This window comes from Camelina sativa, chromosome 10 (genome assembly GCF_030686135.1).
Source record: "Camelina sativa cultivar CO46 ecotype springtype chromosome 10, ASM3068613v1".
NCBI lineage: Eukaryota > Viridiplantae > Streptophyta > Magnoliopsida > Brassicales > Brassicaceae > Camelina > Camelina sativa.
In genome coordinates, this window is record NC_141889.1 from 10,360,924 (window position 1) to 10,382,012 (window position 21,089).

The following is a 21,089-nucleotide window of genomic DNA, read 5'->3' on the forward strand; positions in this document are numbered from 1 at the left end:
TTGGAAGTTATAGAAAATGAGATTGATGATATATAACGAAGATCTCGAATTTCTGATTTTTTTGGTTCTTTTTACTTTTTTGGTCAACTGTTGGTGTTTGGGAAAATACTGTAATTTCTTAATATATAGAGTTTTGTATATTTTATTTATTTAATATTTTAAATTTAGAAAACCCGATCCACTTATTTCAAGAAAATTCTGTTAGTTTCTTCCTTCTTAATTCTTACAAAAAAAGTTTCCAACTATAGATTTTATTTTGGAACACTGTAAGTACTGGTTTGGATTTTTAAACTTTTTTTTGTTAAAATGCTTTCAATTTAAAATGCAGGATAGCAAATGTTTTACAGGGCCTAAGCCCAATTCGAAAGCCCGATAAGAAAATAAATTACAAACCCATAGTTAAAATAGAACCAAATGTTAAACCAATTGTTGAAAATGAATCAGACTGTCGGTTGAGAATAACTGCCTCAAACCAGTCTCCATTATTTTTCTGGAGACAGATGAAAAGCCATTCAATGCACCTGAATCACGACAAGAAATTAGGTTTGTGAAGTTGTTTGTATCGCTGTTCCTCTTCCTGAGAACCACAAGTGTAAGAGAGAGATTGTTCCAAGTTGGTGTCTCGCATGCTGGATACTTTGGATTTTTAAACTTGGTTTGATTGTTATTGATCTTTTTACTTTTAGTTTATTCGGATATTGAATATATACAATTATGTTTTTATTTTAGATAATAATAATGGAATATGTAAACTTAGGCCGATTAAAAAAAATTCAAGATTTACTTCTACTGCAATGTAGCTAGATTACGATTACGTTTAACTAAATAACAAATGATTGATTATATTTTGCATGGGGTTGTGACTCAGTACTCAGTAGTCACTCTACCTCTATGACCAAACCGTTTCATATAATCAAACCATCCATGTCTAAAGCAATAATCAAATATTTTGGCTAGTACTAAATCTCAACGCCACTTGCATTTTCTGATTGAGTATTTAATTGTATAGTGGAACTAGTTTGACAAATTCTTTGCCCATTGGACACATCATGTGAGTTTCATATCATGTGGAGTATCGTTTTCACGCGTCATGGATTAAATTAAATGAAGAAAGAGATATAGTACAAAACAAAATAGTTAGTTATTGTTGCCTCTAAATCATATCAACATTTATAATGCAATTAACAATATGGGTGGTAAATTGTAGCTTAGTGATGAAACCCTATATGGGATGAAACTGAAGCTATTTTCAGATTCAATATTTTGAGAAAAGGAAAAAATACAAAGAAAAAGTATAGTAATTGGTAAGTGGTAACTCACAGACACTACACATCAACCGCTATAACACAAATCAGTAAAATGTCAATTATGGTCAAATTTTAATGAATTACTCTTCCAAACTTCTATTAATCATATATACAATGTGAATGTAGTAAGAGTTTCTCGATCACAATCAGTGTGTTATTTGACAATTTCAGAGCTTCCAAGTCAGAGTCAAAGGAAAGACATACAAAACAGAACTCTTTATGGTCCTACCTTAATAACAAAACGAAACAAAAAGATGGCGTGAAAACGACGTTTTTATCCGAGTCAATGATGAAATTTTTGAATATGGTGATACCAAATTACGATATAAAAAGGCATGCAGTTCATGAACAATCCATAAAGCTAAAACCAAACAACAAGAGCTCGATAAAAACTCATCCTTGCCTTGTTTCTTAAGCCATCCTTCTTGTTTCCTCTTAATCTAAGCCAACAAAAGAGATAGCAAAAATGGAAAAACCTTCGACCGTGAGATTCTCTAGCTGTCGAGGAGTAGCGTTTGAGATAAAACCTCATGCAGACCCTTTTGCTGTCGTTACGATTGATCAAAACCGCAACGCAAACCTTGAACGCGAGGGAACGTTCAGCAGGTTTCGACGTCCATGGGATTTCTTGAGAAACCCCTCAAAAGTTTTCCCTTCATCGATTCAACGCTCCATGAGCCGACCCAGCAGCCATTTCTGCGATTTGGAGTCTGACAACGACGATGAAGAAGAAGACAAAGATGATATTTTCTACTTAGAAGAAGGTGGGATCAAGGAAGGAAACGAAGAACACAGTGAGACTGACGAACATCCAATCCTTACTTCTTCCACAAGCAAACACAGCGAGAAACCTCAGCAACCACCGGTTCCAAAGAAACGTCCTTCAAGACTCTCAATTATACTTCTTGATCAAGGCTTATTCACTGTTTACAAGCGTCTCTTCGTCCTTTCGTTCTTTCTGAACGTCCTAGCTCTTGTTCTCGCGGCCACGGGAAATTTCGCTTACGCTAGAAACAGAGCAGCTCTGTTTTCAATTGCCAATATTCTTGCCCTAACTTTATGCAGAAGCGAAGCCTTCTTGAGACTCGTCTTCTACTTAACCGTGAAACTCCTTGGACGCTCCTTTGTCCCTCTCCGCATCAAAATCATGGTCACATCACTCTTACAAAGCCTAGGTGGCATCCACAGCGGCTGCGGTGTTTCCTCGGTAGCTTGGCTCATCTACGCACTGGTTCTCACTCTTAAAGACAGAGACAACACTTCTAATGCAATCATAGCGGTTGCGTCCGCGATTCTCTGTCTCCTCTTCCTCACTTGTGCTGCCGCGTTCCCACTTGTTCGCCATTTACACCACAACGTCTTCGAACGCATCCACAGATTCGTAGGCTGGTCCGCTTTAGGTCTTGTTTGGGTGTTTATAATTCTGACGATATCCTACGATCCAATATCAAGATCCTACAGCGATAATCTCGGCTCGAAACTGATCAAAACACAAGAGTTTTGGTTTACGCTAGCGATAACGATCGCGATTTTGCTCCCTTGGTTAACCGTGAGACGCGTTCCGGTTGACGTATCATCTCTCTCGGGCCACGCGTCACTGATCAAATTCAGAGGAGGCGTGAAATCAGGGATCTTGGGTCGGATCAGTCCATCGCCGTTGTCGGAATGGCACGCTTTTGGGATAATCTCTGATGGGAAGACATCTCACATGATGTTGGCTGGTGCTGTCGGCGACTTCACGAAGTCCTTAGTCTCACAACCTCCAACACACTTATGGGTCCGTACGGTTCACTTCGCCGGCTTACCCTATCTCGTTAACTTGTATGACAAGGTTAATAAATCTCTCTTAAACTTTGGGCCTAACTAGTAACAGATTTTAACAGCTTTTTTGTTGACTTTTTTAGGGGTTAGTAATCATATATCCACCGACATAACACAGATGATAAATTATTTGGTGAAAATATAAATCATTACTAAATATATATTTATTTGTTTTCACAGGTATTACTTGTGGCCACAGGATCAGGGATTTGCGTATTTTTATCGTTTCTTATGCAACAGAGCAAGGCTGAGGTATATTTGATATGGGTGGCAAAAGGATTAGATGATAATTTTGGCTCGGAGATTGTGAACAGGCTTAATGATTATCCTCATCAAGATAGGATCATAGTTCACGATACTGCGGTTCTAGGAAGACCTAATGTCTCGGAAATGACCGTGGAAGCTTCGAAGAAGTTTGGAGCTCAAGTTGTGATTGTTACAAGCAATCCTGAAGGAAGTCGTGATGTTGTTAATGCTTGCAAGGCTTCTAGTGTTCCTGCTTTTGGTCCTATTTGGGATTCTTAATTAGGTTACTCTTTTTTTTTTTTTGGTTACTTCTCTGGTTATGTTATTTATTTCTTTGTCTGTTTATTTAACAATAATGTAAACTTGTGTGATATTATCGTAATAAATGAAATCTTATCAAGAGTAATGAGTTAAGAAGATAAGACATGTTCATTTGTGACAATGAGTTTGTTAGCTTACCTCAATACATATTAAATAACGTTTTGCCAACTACGGAGACTTTGACTGTACTAGTGTATAAGTTCTACTTTTAAACAAAACAGTTTGCTTAGGACATGATTAGTTCAGTTGGGACTTTTAAACCTGTTAATTACTTCTTTTGAAAAAATAATTAACAGTCAATTATTTCCAGTACTTGCCACTTTTTTCTTTTCTTTACAGTCTCAACAGAACACATTTTTTTCCCTCACAATTTTTTCAAGTCCCAAAAATGAGACTTTTGTGGTCTTTTACGTGAGAATTTAAAAAAAAAAAATTAATTGAGTATTTCCGTAACGATTTATTTTATCTTCTATTTATATCATAATTAATTATTGTTTAAAAAATAAACTATATATTTCATTATTAATAGAAGCAAGAATTCAATAAAAATAAAAACATTAAAAAAATAAATTTTATGTTTTAAACTATTCAAAACAAATTAGCACATGATCGTGGATCAAGAATCATTCAAAAACAATAAAAGAGAAATTTTAAATATTCAAAACGAAAAAAATAAATTTAATTGTTTAGAATATTTATCGCTAAATTCTGCTAAAATGTATACAGTAACAGCAACCTATACCAAAAATCTTAACCAAGAACAAAACAAAACAGTGTGCAACGACTTTGACTTCTCAGTTTTCATCATACATACGACTACAAGATTTGATCAAGTCAAACTCAAAACCCATAAAGATCTTGAGCTATTATATGTTAGGGTCAACACGAAATAAGACTGCACACAATTACACATGAACAAGTTGACTTTTATAAGGTGCATCATGATCAATATTCTCTAGGGTTTTCACCGTTCTTGTTATATGACATTGTATTACCTTCAATCATTTATCTATGCAAGACCTTAAGACCTATATACTTCATGGTTTTCTCGCAATACATGTGCATATACATACATTTAATAAGTTAGATGCCTAATTAAACAAAAACATGTTACAGAAACAAAATTTAATTGTTTTTTTATAACAAATGTGATTCTGTGAACACTTATAATCAAACGGGATAGAATTGATATCAATATCATGCTTCTTCACTAGGTTTCTAGAGTGAATACGATTTGTCATTTCTGATTAGTAACATGAGTTACCGTTGAGTTAAGACTTAATTCATAGACAACTCAAAAATGTTACTAATCATGAATAAAAATTATTTCTTTGAAGTTGAAACTGAATTAGAGTGTGTTATAGTTGATGTACAACTTTGGGTTATGCCCTTTGTAAAATTGTTAATTCACCAGATTATTCAACATCATTGAAAATTTCATGCATTAGAATTGAGTTGTAATTTTTGTTTCTTTTACATTTTTAATTACTTCCTACGATATGTTTATTTTTTCTTATACTTTTTTTTTGTTTTCAATTTTAATAATGCTACACTTGTAGCATTGAGGAATCTGGTCAACGACTTTCATTTTTTTTTAAGTTATGTTTGACTATTTCAAACAAAACTGAAATATTTTTCATTTTTTTTTTGTGAAAACAGATATAGGTGCCTAAAGCTATTACCAAAGATACATGTTAAATATTTTATTTTAAAAGTAACATTTTCTTTATTAAATTTGAAAATATCATTATTAAGAATAATTTATATTTCATCTATATTAACATTTTTGAAGTACATTTTGGTTTATGCTCTTGAAGTTTATCTTATTTAATTTGTTTATTTGCAACATTAACCCTTACAAAATTTCCTAAAATAATATTTTTACTTAACTCAATTAATGGAACTAATATAAGAATATTAGACATATTAAATCAGATTTTATTGTTGTGTTATGCCCTTTAAGTACATAATCCTTCACATTCGATTACTACAATCTGTTCAAATCTCGATGGTACTAAAGTCGAGTGCATAATTATCAGCCTATTAAATTCATATTTCCAAAGACGTCCATAATGACACCACCAAGACAAATATTTAATTGTCTATATATCTTATTTGTAAAGTAAATATTTAAATATTGACCGAAGAAATCTTTGTTTTAATAAAACATTGATTGCTGAAATCTCTCTTTAAATGAGTGCATAACTTAAATTTTACAAAGTTAATCCCTAGAAAGTTTTCCAAAATAATAAAAACTAGAATACGTAAAATCGACAGTCCATTAAAATCGAATAATATTCCTAATACTTCAAATATAGATTTAATCGTTTAATGCTATCATAATAATTATATTAATCTAATATTCATTTCCGATTTCTATGGTACACAAATCAATATATAAAACTAAATGGAAAGTAAATTTAAAATTTAACATATAAAACTAATAAATGGTATATTCCATAAATATACCTTAAATCCTTCACGTTTTGAAAGATCCTTCATGTCATTTTAAATGATTTTTTGCTTGCTCACCAATTTAGTCTTAATTCCATATCACACCTAATGCATTTTTAAAACACTATAAATAATCTCTCACTACCTAATGGAGAATGCCCCAAACATACTTACAACCAGCAAAGAAACCTTACAGTAGTATTTTCTTTTTTTAGTAAACATTACAGTAATCTATGAAAATGGTTTTGTGTTTTCTTTATTTTTTTTTCTTTTGCTTTTGATGTTATTTAATATTCGTTGTAAGTAAGTCACTCTCATCTTTAAGAGATAATCCATGTTCTATCATGATGTATATAGTTTTGCTTATTATATCAATAGAATTAAGTTTTCTGTTTCATTTTTTTTTTCAGCAGTACATCTTATTTTGTTCGTTTTATAATCTACCAATTATTATAACAACCAAACATACTAACCATAACATACTAACCAAAAAGGCAAAAATTGAAAAATTGTATTTGCCTTTTCACTAAGTTTTACGGTCGTCTATTATTTGAAAAGCAATTGTCCTTATATAAACCACAAAATAAGCATACTCTCTTTAATATGGTATCATTATTTTTCTATTTAATTATTTACACAACAATATTTATCATAATTAATATTAGTTATTAAGATTAAAACAACACAACTAGAATTAAAAGATCTAAAAAATCTGCATCTATACCGATAATGATTTTTAAAAATAAATTTAAAATACATAATTTTTTTTTAATTTAGGAGAAGAAAAAATAGTCATATCATAGTGAAAATTCCAAATTAAAATAAAGATTGGAACTAAATATATCAACCAATCTAAATCACAATTTATATATATCTCTTTTGGATTGTTACTATTTATCTCTCTCTCTTCACAAATTATTTTGATTAGCATAATATCAAAATCATATTGATTATTATTTATTAATTATAACTACATATATTCTTAAATAATTTTTATGTAAAATATCACTAAAGTGAAAAGAAAACTTGGTTGAACTGATCATAATCGACATTAGCCCATTCTTAGTATTGGAACTATAAAAACTATAAAAACTAAATTATATTATATATAAAAGATTATTTTGCGGTGTACCGCGCGTTAAATCCTAGATAATAATTAGGAGAATCTGATTTTTGAAGTACATTTTGATTTTTGAAGTTTTGCTTATTTAATTTGTTTTATTTACAACATTAACCTCCTAAAATAACAATTCCTGGAAACTCATTTAATGGAACTATTTAAATCGACCTAATTTGATACATTTATTGCCATAAATATCTTGACAACATCTATACATTTCAATTTTTCCAAAAACAACTCTACGCATTAAATTTTTAATCCCATTAAAATCTAAAAACCTATTTTAATAGATCTTTAGAGACTGTATGATCTCTTAAATTTAAATAACACAGCCGAGTTTGAATAACAAATGATTACAATCACAATAATTATTATAATGTTAATAAAGTTCATAAAAACGAGAACCCAACTTTAGAAATTCAATAATCGGGTATATTTAACTTTAGCATCAAGAAAAACATTTAATATAAAATATACGTGTTAAGAAACTGAATACTATTATGCGATAATGTTATCAACTCAAATAGGAAAACACTAAAATCTCTCTTTTATTGCTATGGATCGTAAACTCCTTGCTTATCAAGCATTTTCCATGTATAAATATCAACTTCACAAACAAAACACAACACACAACCAAAACCACTAATATGCAGTTTTGAAACACGAGTTAAACCACTAATATGACGTTTTGTTGTTATATAGCGGGACATGTTATTAACTTGACAGTTTGAAATAACATTAGTATAAATATAAAATATTATTAATTCGGTTTTGAAACACGGGTTAAATCTTCCTTTAATTATTTGGTCAATACCACTAATATAAGAATATTAGACATATTAAATCAGAGTAATTTAACTAAAACTTTGTAAAACAATTAAATCATTGGTAAAATTGAGACTTAATCCGACAATAGCTTATAAATTACATATTTATATATTTATTTCCCCTATTATTGTTCTAATAATTGACAATCCAAACAAAAATATTATTTACTTAAACAAAACAAACTAAATATAAAAAACAAAAAAAAATAAAATGTTATTATTTTTTTAAAAATTGTGTCGCGGTGTACTGCGGGTTAAAATCTATTTTAGTTTTATAATATATACTTCAATTGATACATCATAAATGTTACCAATCAGTTGTTTTTTTTAAATGCTAACTCATATTTTTATAGCAAATTACTTCATCAAACTGTCATTTTTACCACATAATTTTTACTGCAATTTACATTAAATTATAATTTTTACTGCCATTCAATTTTGATAACTCTTGTTACCAATCAGAATTAGGACACGCTTTATCGGAAAACGATTTGTTTACTTTTAGATCATTTACATTAAAAAAAATGGGGTCTAAATATGTGTTTTGCTCATGTATAATTATTGCATAATCAATAAGGAAATAGATGTTCGAATGTATATATATCGTTCGTGTCCCAATCAACGTCTAATTTATTACATGATTTATTAGGATTTCAAATTAAAAATTGATTTTGTAAAACGTCATAAAATAAATTAGATATCCAGATAACAAAAGAATTTGTTATCAGAAAATCACCTTTCCACCAAAATTGAAACGCATAACCAAAATTAGACATCACCTAAATTACATCCCATTTTGTAAATTTACGTAAATATATATAATCATGAGATATTTTACTAAGTACAAAAACACTTTTGTAGCAATCTATATTATTATTTTTGAAGTACATTTAGTATTATGCCCTTAAAGTTTTGGTTATTTAATTTATTTTATTTATAACATTAACCCCTAAAAAATTTTCAAAACTAATATTACTACAGATTTTGTTTCCTAAATATTTTACATTTCATTTCAACTAAATAAATAACAGTAATCAATATTGAAATAGAAACTATCATATATTAAACTACACATTATGTTGTGTTTTGAAAATATTATATATCTGAATCATTCGCAAACAAAAAAAACAACAATTTGATTCTCATTTTGTTTTCCAAAACCTGTGAGATTTGATTATTAACGTAAGAAAAACTTCGATTAACATTTAATTAAATATTATAATTAACATATATAAACTTAAATAAATATTTTAATTATTACAAATATGTAAAACTAAAAAGTTTAAAATACTATATAATGTGGTTATATAGTAGATGAGTTATAAAGATGACATGTTGGAATTAATAAAATATTATTATATTTGTGTTAATACAGGTTAAATCTTCATTTAATTATTTATCAACACTACTAATATTAAAATATTTGACATAAATATTTGACATAAAATCAAGTTAATTTAACTAAGATTTTGTAAAATGATTAAATTATTAGGAAAAATGTGACTTATTCACAATATATAAATTACTTATTATGTATTTAGATCCCTTATTTTTTGTTATAATAACTAAAAATCAAAATAGAATCTCAAACACTAAACAAAACAAAATAAATATAATAAACAAATGGTCATAAAATGTATTACAAGTTAAAAAAATAATAGAAATATTTATCCGCACAACAACCAGAAAATTTAGTTATTTCTCTATTTACAAAACATTTAATATTTAACAAATAGATACAACATAAATATAAATTATAATAAAACTTATATGCCCACGGATTAAAATCTAGTAATACTACCAAATGTGAAACCTACTCTGTGGTCCATAAAACACTTAAATACACTGGTCTATTCCCAATAATAATAAAAAAAAAAATCTATGTACCAAATAATGGTATACATTGGATCACACAAAAGCATACTCAAACAAGAGACAATATCAACACTATTGGAGGTAATCCCAATTTGGTTCGGTTTACTTAAACCACTCAGGTTTCTATCTAATACGGATCGACCCAACATCTATCATCTCTCACAGCTTTCTTCCAACGTTCCTTAAATCTCTTCATCTCTATGAATGATTTCATCCTCACTTCTGGTCTATTATCTACTTCACGAGACTCCAATGATTCCTGTGAACCTCAACCAAATTATAACTTATAAGACATAACTCCATCAACAAAATATATACAAAATCACTTGAAGAGCGTACCGTTGATTTCGGGTCTGTCTCATTCCGTACAGAGCTTGAAGCGGTTTCAACCACACCGAGCGTTGGAAGACCGAAATGAACTATGTACTCCGCATCAACAACACCAACATTATTCTTACGATCACCCTATCCACATCCATGAACATGTTAATAAGTACACTAAGAGAGGGATTATCAAAACCAGTTAAGAAATATAAAAGTAGTTAGAAGAAGAAACCAACTTGAGCGCAATAACCAAGCTGCGTATCCAGACCCCATGCATGGATCAAATCATTCTGCAACACAAACAAAAGCATTAAACCCCCAAAGACTCGAGGAACCAAAAATGAATGCCGAGATATATATATATGCAAGTGTTACCTGAATCATATACCAAGAACATCTCCATGCTCCTCTTGAGAACACAGGTGCCATCATTTCTACCCACCTACACATCCAAGTTACAGGTTAACCGGAGAAAGAGGGAGATAGAGAGTTTGTTAAAAAGCTTTTTACCCGATGCAGGGAGGATTGGTGCTATGGTCATCACATCTCCCGCTACCTTTGTATTTATACATCCTCCTATGAACTTTTGATTTCTTGCGACGAGCAGTTATAGGATGATGCACTTCTGATTTTGTAGTGTCGAGAGCAGGTTGTGATATCTGAAGCCCCTCTTCTTTGACAATAGATAGGTATCTAACATAAAAAAAATGATTTCATTATGTAGATGAAAAAAAACACGAAAGGTAACAAAAAAATAAAAGAGTGATAAGTCCTATATTTAGCGGATTACCGTTGAGGATTGAAATGAGCTACACCAAGATCCTCGTCCCAAAGAAATATATATTCATACTCCGCAACTATATCAGGATGCAAGAATCTCTTGGCGAACCACCTGTGACATCCATCATTCATCTGTTAAGATAATATATTTGAAGGTTGGTAAGAATGATAACAAGAATTGCAAGAAGACATACCATTTTGTTTGATTCATTACGGAAACATGAATTGCATGCTCATTCCATGGATACTGCTTCCAATCATCGACAACACCATCGTAATGAAAAAGCATGACCGCGAAATCTTGAGGAGGAAACTGAAGTCACAGCAATTATGTCATCAAAAAGGCGAAAAAAACTTACTGATGGAAACAAGCAAAAGACAAGACAAAAACCTTTTGGATAACTTTGTTGACTAGCTCCTTTTGTTTGATTCCAACTGCCATAGCTAGCAAACTCATCGAGCGGTTCGGACTTCTCTGAAAGAAAGAAAGATTAAGCAACACAAATAAGAAGAAGCCATGAATGTTTACAAAGCTTTGAGGAATCTTTTACAACCTTTTTTGTGTCATCGTAGTTCCATAGATGTTGCGTTTCCAAGTTCGATGTTCTCTCGATTATTCCTTGCGGTAATGCTTCAGTACCCAATGGCTTATTGGAATTCTAGTGAAAAAAAGATAAATTTGAACATTTTGATATCAAAAGAATCTCATAAAGCAAACTCAATGATAAAAAACCGAACTTCTATGAAGACAAACCTCGCACATACTGGTTGATGTTGTTGTGTTCTGCATCTTATCAGTGATTTCCCACTTAAGCAGTCTCTGTAATTTAAAATCTTATGCATCAAAATCAGAATTACTCTATTGTGGTCCCTAGACTTAACGATCTGATATAGACTATAAAACACGAATTCCTCAGTAATGTCATGTTCTACACATGTAGGAAAAATACAATTTTGCTGATTACACACAAAATAACAAACTGAACAATCCAACCACAAACAAATACAGCATCATAGAAACAGAGCTTAAGGTGATTGGTGTCAGATACAAGATAAATCTTACCTCTTTAAATTCTTCAGAAAGATAAGCATTGCCAATGAAGTAAGCACCACAGATCAAAGCAGCAGTTATTAAGATACTACAGAGACACGATCGATTCATCGAACTCTGCAAATTAAAGAATTGATAATGAAACTTCTTTCTTCAAAGAAGAAAACAAACAACAGAGTCTAGAGACAGAGGCTTTAAAATCATATATCAGAACACTGAACAAGGTAGAGTATCTGTAGACAACTTGGTTTGATTCAATAGGACAAATGAGGTCAATTTGGTTTGATCCGTAATTTTTCATACAACTTCAACAATTAACCAAACCACAGACACAAAAATTGGATTATATCATACATCTTCAACAATTAACCAAACCATAAACCAGTAGGAAAGGAAGGAGAAAAGCTCGTCTCTTTTTTACCTGTTTCATGAATATGGCTGATTTGATTTCTCTGTTTTTTTTTTTTGCCTTTTGGGCTTCTCTGAAAAAATTGAACCTTTTCTTCCTCTCCTGCAAAAAGGTTTTATTTTTTGAAGAGACAGAATAAAACCCTTTTGTCGAGAGAAGGGGAAGAGACCAAAAAGCAGAAGAAGAAACGAATAAATCCCGAACTTGGTCTGGTCGTTTTATATTCTCTCGTCTCCCACGAATTCTAAAGCTTTTTAAACAAAAATAAATAACCAATCTGTCTAAGAGAAGGTTTTAGCTAAAGAGCAATTTGATTTGCTCTGTTTACTTCATAAAACCCAGAAACTGATCAATTTAAGCTGAAAGATGAACACTTTAGAAACGGAACCTAAAGGGATTGATGTGTAAGACTGAAGTCAGAGAGACACGTTTACGAGATCGTGTAGCAATTTCTCAAGGGTTTTTTTTTTTTTGTTTTTTTTTTTTTGAGACAAATGCAGATAGAGAGAGAGGAAAGTGGTAAGTGGTAAGAAACGTGGTTGTTGCTAATTGGCTGTAAATTGATTTTTATTTAAGTCGTGTTGTGTAATATTTGTCTCTCGCTTAGGAATTTGAAAAACCGACCGAGATATTATTTGTTGTCGTCGTCATAAATTACCAGATCAGATTATTAATAAAAAAAAATCGGAACTTTTTATTTTCTCGTGTGTTCATGAAAAAAACAAAACTTTATCTGAAATTTTACATTTTTCCCGGCGGGATATATCTGAACCCTGAAAGCTTCTCTCATTCTCTCAATCAATGTTTTCATTAGCTTTAATTCAACCACGTTTTCGGATTTCAGAGATTCCGGTTACTCAAAACTTCAAATCTCCGACGATATGTTACAGTAGCGATTCAAGAACGAAGCGGGAGGAACAGAGGCATGAGAGGTTATCTGGGTTTCGACTTGTTTCTGGAAAGAAGCCATCTTTTGATTCGGATTCTTTCGGGTTACATCAGTTTAAAGGAGAGGATTTGAATCGTGTTGATTCTTTCGATAGCGAACGAGTTGATTATGCTCTGTTAGCTGAGTGGCTTCAGTCTTCTAATGGGATGCGACTCATTAAAAGGATTCACGCTATGGCTTTGAAGTGTTTTGATGATCAAGTGATCTATTTTGGTAATAATTTGATTAGTTCTTGTGTGAGGTTAGGGGATTTGGTTTATGCACGGAATGTGTTCGACAGTATGCCTGATAGAAACACTGTTACTTGGACTGCGATGATTGATGGGTATTTGAAGTATGGTCTTGAGGATGAAGCTTTTGCGCTGTTTGAAGACTATGTGAAGCATGGGATACGTTTTACTAACCAGAGGATGTTTGTGTGTTTGTTGAATCTGTGTAGTAGGAGATCAGAGTTTGAGTTAGGGAGACAGGTTCATGGTAATATGGTGAAAGTTGGAGTGGACAATCTCATTGTAGAGAGTTCTCTTGTTTACTTTTATGCGCAGTGCGGTGAGTTGACGAGTGCGTTACGAGCGTTTGATATGATGGAGGAGAAAGATGTGATATCTTGGACAGCTGTTATATCGGCTTGTTCAAGAAAAGGGCATGGGAATAAAGCTATAGTCATGTTTATGGGAATGTTGAATCATGGTTTTTTGCCTAACGAGTTCACGGTATGCAGTATCTTGAAGGCTTGTAGTGAGGAGAAAGCGATGAGATTTGGAAGGCAAGTACACAGCTTGGTAGTTAAAAAGATGATTAAGACTGATGTTTTTGTTGGAACTTCGTTGATGGACATGTATGCTAAATGTGGGGAGATATCTGATTGCAGAAAAGTGTTTGATGGAATGAGCAATAGAAACACGGTCACATGGACTTCGATTATAGCTGCACATGCTCGCGAAGGTTTTGGTGAGGACGCTATCAGCCTCTTCAGGGTAATGAAGAGGCGGCATTTGATAGCTAACAATTTGACAGTAGTAAGTATCCTTAGAGCGTGTGGATCTGTTGGGGCTTTATTGTTGGGGAAGGAACTTCATGCGCAGATTATCAAGAATTCTATTGAAAAGAATGTCTATATTGGAAGTACTTTGGTTTGGCTGTATTGTAAATGCGGAGCATCTCGTGACGCTTTCAATGTTCTGCAGCAGTTGCCATCTAGAGATGTGGTTTCATGGACCGCTATGATCTCTGGATGTTCGAGTTTAGGACATGAATCAGAAGCGCTAGACTTCTTAAAAGAGATGATACAAGATGGTGTAGAGCCAAACCCATTTACTTACTCTTCTGCTTTAAAAGCTTGTGCGAATTCAGAGTCTCTTCTAATAGGCAGATCAATACATTCCATTGCAAAGAAGAATCATGCTCTGTCCAATGTCTTTGTGGGAAGTGCTTTGATTCATATGTATGCAAAATGTGGATTTGTCTCGGAAGCTTTTAGGGTTTTCGACAGTATGCCCGAGAAGAACTTGGTCTCATGGAAGGCGATGATAATGGGTTACGCGAGGAATGGGTTTTGCAGGGAAGCATTGAAGCTAATGTATAGAATGGAGGCAGAGGGGTTTGAAGTGGATGATTATATTTTTGCAACGATTCTCTCTAGTTGTGGAGATATTGAGCTCGATGAACCTGAATCTTCTGCAACTTGTTACTTGGAGACCTCTTCTTAATCTTTCTTCTTTAAAAGCTCTGATACTTGGATTTATATGATAAAGTTTCTGATACAAAAAACGTTCCACAGTAGCACCAATTCACAAATGTACAAATTTTCATGTTGATGATATAAAGATTAGAAGATTTTGAATTTTCAAATGCAAATGCAAAGATTTAAAATTATAAATAGTGTTTCTAAACAATAAGGATAAAGACTGGTGAATTTTAGAATAGAAAAATCTTCAGGTAAAATGAAAACAACAGTAGTAGAATCAACAGCATAAATGAAAGGATAATAAATTGAGAAAGATTTATATAATTATGTTGTCGTTTTCACTAATTATTTTTGATGATGACCAATAAGGCAATAACCAATTATAATAATTAAGCAAAAAGTAGAGTGATAATATTCATAAAATATCTCTCAAGAGTCAATGTTGAGAACCTAGTTTTAATGGGCTTTATGAATAGATATGGGCATTAGTGGTAAGATTAGGGATTTCAAAAATGGGTAAACCCACCCGTATAAACCCATTTAACTTACCCATTTAAATCCATCTAAACTCATTTAAGCTACACATATAATTGTTTTGAATAGATAATTAATTATTTAGTCGTTGATTATATTTTATTTATGGTTTAAGTTATTACGTATATTCAATTGTAAGATTTTGACCGAAAACACGGTTTTGTGAGTAAATATTTTTGGTGATAAAAACAATTTTATGGTTTTGGAGTGAAAACATAATTTTTTAATAAACATTTTTTTGTGATAAAATGCATAATTTGTAGTTTTTACGAGAAATCTAATTTTATGATTTGGCAAAAAAATTACTTATTAACAAATCGGTATTATTGATTGTAATATCCATACATTAAATGGATTTAGATGAGGTAACCCATTCAACCTCATTTAATTGTTTTCCATAAATAGTTTTAAATAGACTAATTTTTTTCCAACATACCCATATTAATATCTCTAGGTAGAAATGAATATATAGTATGATTTATGATTTAATTAAAAGATTCAGTTGAGGTGCCAATAAAGTGAGAAATGAAAAAAAAATATTATAAAGTGGGATCTTCTTTACTAATTAATTATTAGAACGCACTATAAATTATTTAATCAATTTTCTAAGTTGAATCCTTAATAACATTTTATTAATGTACTTATATATGCTATATATAGTAGAGGATCAAAATATTAAGAGAATTTTCCATTAACTTTTTAAAAAATAATAACATTTTTAATTTAGGTAATGATCTTCTCTTTCTTGAATTAGAATGCACATTATGTATTATTACACGGTCCCCACTTTGGCACGATGAACCGATTTGCTCTTCTCTAGTTTTTAACCTTTTGAGGTTTTATATTTTTAGTTATCACTAAAGTTTGATTCTTTTGCATCTCAATGCTTAAATAATCTTCAGTGCCCGATAAGACCCGTTGATTACTGACTATTTAGATTCGTATCTATTCTAGTTAATAGACACAAATAATATCTATATATCAACTAGTTGCACTTTCATAACACTGTTTTATTATATTGTGAACCCATTTTGTCTTTCAAAATTCATAAACTACATGTATTTCATATGTTATGCATTATTTTCCATAGGATAGTACCCTATAAAGTATATACTACAAAGGTGCCTACTTATCTTTTGCTTAATTAGTGATATATTTGATTTTTATTTTAACATTATTGTATTTACTTTATACAAATGGATGTCAACACTATTGTATATACTCTATATAAGGGAATTGGGGTAGATAATTCATTTTGTTATATTAATGCATCTCAGTAACCTCCTCTCATATTTCTTTTAGATATGGCATTTTAGCTTTTTTAAAATATTTTAACCCTAAAAAATTTTGATTTTATTTTCTATCTCTTCTGTCTTTTTTTTGTTTTGTTTTGTTTTCCAGTTATATTTACAAGTCTTCCTTGTACAATTTATCTGCCACCACCACCACCGTGCATTTATATGCTTTCTTATTTAGAATTCAGTACTTTTTAATTTTTTTTTGCCAACAACTGTAATTTAGTATTTAGCTTTGATATTTAGATTTTGAGATTTAGAGTTCAGATACATTAGAAGAAAAAAAACCTGGCCATTGAAGATTTTTAAAAGGATGACTAACCTTTTAGATGAGAGATTGATAAAAAAAATCAAAACTTGTGAAAGCTCCAATTCCATATATGAAAGTTTGCTAATATGTTGGTATAATTGTATTACCAAAAACATTATTCGGCTAAATAATGTCCGGAGAAAATATAAATTACATATTTTAAAATCATTTAAGTTTTTGAATTTATTTAAAAATATTTATCTTTTCCACAGATTTTAAAGTTTTCCGAAAATATTCAATATGTAAAAAGAATTTATGTGTTTCCTCACAAATAAATGATGATTGCTAATTTGCTATCCACGGAATATTTTCTTTGCGTCCATGAACACTATATTCCTGTCTAAAAGAAAAAAAAAGTGTGAACTATTATATTTAAATATATATATATATATGTATATATTATGTAAATTAACTTTTGTTTTTTTTTTTTGTGTTCATTACCTCATTGCCGCAATAACATCCAAATTTGTGCGTATGTTTACAATAAGATAAGAAGGTCACGATGCTGTGATATATATTAATCTATTTTAAATTAAAAAGAAAAAGCTTATAATATAATTTACAATGGGTCCATTTGGGTCGTCGTGTGATAACCCATTAATTTGGTTTTGGCGTTGCTCGTAAAATACACTCTGCTTTTTAACAAAATAAGGAATGCCTCACGTTCGCCGTCTTTTTGTTCGTCGATAAAGTAGACTTTTTATTAGTATTTGATGCCATTTACAGCCGAGTAAACCCCAATTTTGGTCTTCACGTTCGTTAACTTTTAGGTCGATGCTTTTTTCATATTGATTTTTAAAATGATACATAAAATAATGATATCTTATTATATTAATGTTAGGTTAAATTTAACTATTTTCCTGTGATAAGCATTTGTTTTTTTTCATCGGAATTGTCTTTTTTCACTCATGAGTCATACATAGTATATCGTCCATAAGGCGATCATAGTATTAGGTGTTTGGTTTACTGTAAAGCATGATTAATTAAAAGATAAACAGCCCTTTATGTAAAGCTTATTCATCTTTGAAAAATTTGTGGACCAAACTCTTAGAGGGAAGGGGATATTGAACGTATAAGAATTTGAAGGAACTTATAATGTTATGTGTTTTTTAGATTTTATTGAATTCTAATGTTATTCCACTTATTAATTAATAATTATATTAAACGATATATAGTGTTATTCAATATTAGGATGGTTTTGATGGTAATGTTATTTTAAAGGAATTTTATTGAATGTTCACCTAAACAAGTTATAATCCACTTATAATCTACCAAACATATATTATTAAAATACATGTATAATTTTGAAAAATTCAAGTTAAAACCAAAAGAAAATTGATATATATATATAAATATATCCATTTTCTTACAATGTTTGAAAAGTATATAAAAATAAATTATAACTGTTAAAATCAGCTAACTTTTATTTAATTTAGTTTGAGGGGGTTTTGCCCCCTCTAAATGAATTTTTTGTAACTTTATTTTCGGGTTGTAACCTTGAGAAAATGTCATTTGGAACGTTTTTCTTTAAAAAGCCCTAAACTAAAGCATCTATCAAAAATGATTTTATTTTAAGTGTCTACAATTAAATTGGATGTAATAAATTTTGTTTGTTTTTTTTTAATTGCAAAAGAAGTTCCTTGCTGTAAAGAAATCAGAGATATATGTAATTAGGTTGCATCCAATATTTAAATGTCGTTAATTAAGAAAAAAAAAAGAAGAAGTTGTCGTTTATTTCAACAGTTTGAACTTTTATTTACTAGTCACGATCATTCTATACTGTTGACACATCTAGATCGACCACGCCGTAATTGAACTTTCCGTCCATTCTACTATTTCATCTGTTAAAAAACTGTATACATCTATATATATATATATATATTATAGTTGTTTGTTTAATTTTTGTTTTGAACATTACATAAGTCACAATCGACATATAAACAAACACACGAGATAATCATAAGACAGAATCATTTGTATTGCATGCAGGACCATCTAAATCAACGTCACACTGACGTTGCTATATGTATTGTAAAGGCACAAAATAATAATGAAAAGCAAAAGGTTGAAAATAAAAAAAAAATGTATATGGTCTTTGTTTCAGTCTGGAACGTAAAATAACGAAACTTTAGAATATCTAACGTACGTACGATAACGAAACGTAGAATAGAATAATAATGTATAGAACTGTAAATTCTTTTATTATTGGAGTTGCCAAAAAAAGAAAAAAAAAACTGTAAATTTTGTAATAATCTTACAAACAAATTCACAATTTTATTACAAAACAAAAACAGAATCATTGCAACCAAATTATTGATAAGAAATGCATATCTCGAAGAAATTGAAAACAACTCTTAATTATAAAGGAAACCCTAAATAACTAATGATGTTGTGGGTCGGGTCCTCCTGGACTTAACCGCTCTGGAGATTTCCCGTGGCTGCTGCTGCTACCCGCAGCTTGATCATTCGCTACAGTCGGACTCGTAGCTTCGTTTGAAGGACTTAGACCTTTAACCTTCACCCCAACCGGTGCCTGCTTAAGAGGGCGGCTTCCAGCGGCGACAGAAGATAACAGAAGAAACAACAAGAAGCATACAGTGAAGCTTAACTTAGCCATTACAATTAGTTGCTATATTTAGAAAAGAAAAATATATAAGAGGAAGATAGAGAGAGAGAGTGTGTGAGAGAGATTGTAATTGGAAAGTAGTTCACGTGGTGTGTATTTGTGTATATGAGGAAAGAAGAGATCTATGGAGAGTTTCTATTTATAGAGTTTTGTTTGAAGGGTTTCTAGTTGTGGTGGTTCTAGCTAGATTAGGGCTTGGTTGCTTATGGCAAGTGCAAGCGTGAGTTGTTGATAGAGTTGCATATGAGAGAATGGCCTCATAAGGCCCATGGGCCCTTAATGTCACCCTAAAATCTAGGTTATGAGGAGAGGAACCCATGAGCATTTATATATTACTATTTTCTCCTCTATCTCTACCGATGTGGGATCTTATCAATACCCCACCCATCAAGTAGCGACGTCTCGGCGCTAGCGGCTTCGGGTCATACAGGCGGCCTTCACATCAGCCTATACCCGCACCCTCGCCCATACTAGCCATACCGAGCCGGTAGGTCGGACCAATTGATAGAGTTGCATATGAGAGAATGGCCTCATAATGCCCATGGCCCTTAATGTCTCCCCAAAACCTAGGTTATGAGGAGAGGAACCCATGAGCACTTATATATTACTACTCTCTCCCCTATCTCTACCGATGTGGGATCTTATCAGTTGTCACCAACGACAGTTTATCTCGTTGCCTACATTTTCCTTCGTTACCAAAAACATCTACAATAATCATATTAAATCCGTAACCAGCTTAGCAAAGTGACTCTTCCGACTTGCAAAATGCAAATTGGTGCTTTGAATAGTACAAAAGAATTATAAAGATCGCCGCATTACATTATAGTACAAATATTTAATACAATCGACAGCTTAATATATGCATATTGTGTTAGGGTCTAGGATTGGCCAAGCCCTTTTTTAGACTCATGTGCGGTTCATTTTTAAACACTTGTTGATTTGTTAGGTGGCCTTGTCTCTAAACCTCCCCCAAAAGAACTAGGTGAATATATCATAGTGGTTACAATGCGTTTTGCAGTCTAATTCAATAGAGTAAAAAATAAGCCGGTAATTAAAGAAAAGCAATAGCGTATCTGAAATTTTGTTGAACATATGAGTTCCCAATCGAACCTCTTTTGGAAGATTTATTTTTCACTGTGTGTCGATATTTGTC

The 21,089-nt window shown here is 31.4% G+C and overlaps 3 protein-coding genes and 1 pseudogene across 4 annotated transcripts; 2 read left to right on the top strand and 2 right to left on the bottom strand.

Annotated features, from left to right (window-relative positions):
- Positions 1 to 1,598: 1,598 nt before the first annotated feature.
- On the top strand, positions 1,599 to 3,774 carry LOC104718462 (adenylate-forming reductase 03009-like). Its single transcript, XM_087470741.1, has 2 exons — positions 1,599 to 3,138; positions 3,309 to 3,774. Exons 1-2 carry the CDS (start codon positions 1,774 to 1,776, stop codon positions 3,651 to 3,653), a joined length of 1,710 nt encoding a protein of 569 aa, XP_087326867.1. The 5' UTR covers positions 1,599 to 1,773; the 3' UTR covers positions 3,654 to 3,774.
- A 5,988-nt stretch (positions 3,775 to 9,762) lies between these two features.
- Positions 9,763 to 13,032, bottom strand: LOC104718463 (uncharacterized). The gene is made up of 12 exons (XM_010436218.3): positions 12,548 to 13,032; positions 12,139 to 12,243; positions 11,830 to 11,895; positions 11,630 to 11,734; positions 11,467 to 11,550; positions 11,270 to 11,388; positions 11,086 to 11,187; positions 10,806 to 10,988; positions 10,671 to 10,737; positions 10,532 to 10,585; positions 10,311 to 10,436; positions 9,763 to 10,230 (listed from the first exon to the last, which is right to left on the bottom strand). Exons 1-12 carry the CDS (start codon positions 12,554 to 12,556, stop codon positions 10,099 to 10,101), a joined length of 1,152 nt encoding a protein of 383 aa, XP_010434520.1. The 5' UTR covers positions 12,557 to 13,032; the 3' UTR covers positions 9,763 to 10,098.
- Positions 13,033 to 13,130: 98 nt separating this feature from the next.
- Positions 13,131 to 15,335, top strand: LOC104718464 (pentatricopeptide repeat-containing protein At4g18520, chloroplastic pseudogene; annotated as a pseudogene). Its single transcript, XR_015569035.1, has one exon. The product of XR_015569035.1 is annotated as a pentatricopeptide repeat-containing protein At4g18520, chloroplastic pseudogene (transcript).
- A 4,143-nt stretch (positions 15,336 to 19,478) lies between these two features.
- On the bottom strand, positions 19,479 to 20,214 carry LOC109126983 (CLAVATA3/ESR (CLE)-related protein 2-like). The gene has a single exon (XM_019231010.2). It carries the CDS (start codon positions 19,925 to 19,927, stop codon positions 19,691 to 19,693), a length of 237 nt encoding a protein of 78 aa, XP_019086555.1. The 5' UTR covers positions 19,928 to 20,214; the 3' UTR covers positions 19,479 to 19,690.
- Positions 20,215 to 21,089: the final 875 nt, after the last annotated feature.

Coding starts and splice junctions, on each gene's coding strand:
- LOC104718462 (XM_087470741.1), top strand. CDS start 1,774: ATGGAAAAACCTTCGACCGTGAGATTCTCTAGCTGTCGAGGAGTAGCG. Junction 3,139..3,308: donor TCGTTAACTTGTATGACAAG/GTTAATAAATCT, acceptor TTGTTTTCACAG/GTATTACTTGTGGCCACAGG.
- LOC109126983 (XM_019231010.2), bottom strand. CDS start 19,927: ATGGCTAAGTTAAGCTTCACTGTATGCTTCTTGTTGTTTCTTCTGTTA.
- LOC104718463 (XM_010436218.3), bottom strand. Junction 11,896..12,138: donor TTTCTGAAGAATTTAAAGAG/GTAAGATTTATC, acceptor TTTAAATTACAG/AGACTGCTTAAGTGGGAAAT. Junction 11,735..11,829: donor CATCAACCAGTATGTGCGAG/GTTTGTCTTCAT, acceptor TTTTTTCACTAG/AATTCCAATAAGCCATTGGG.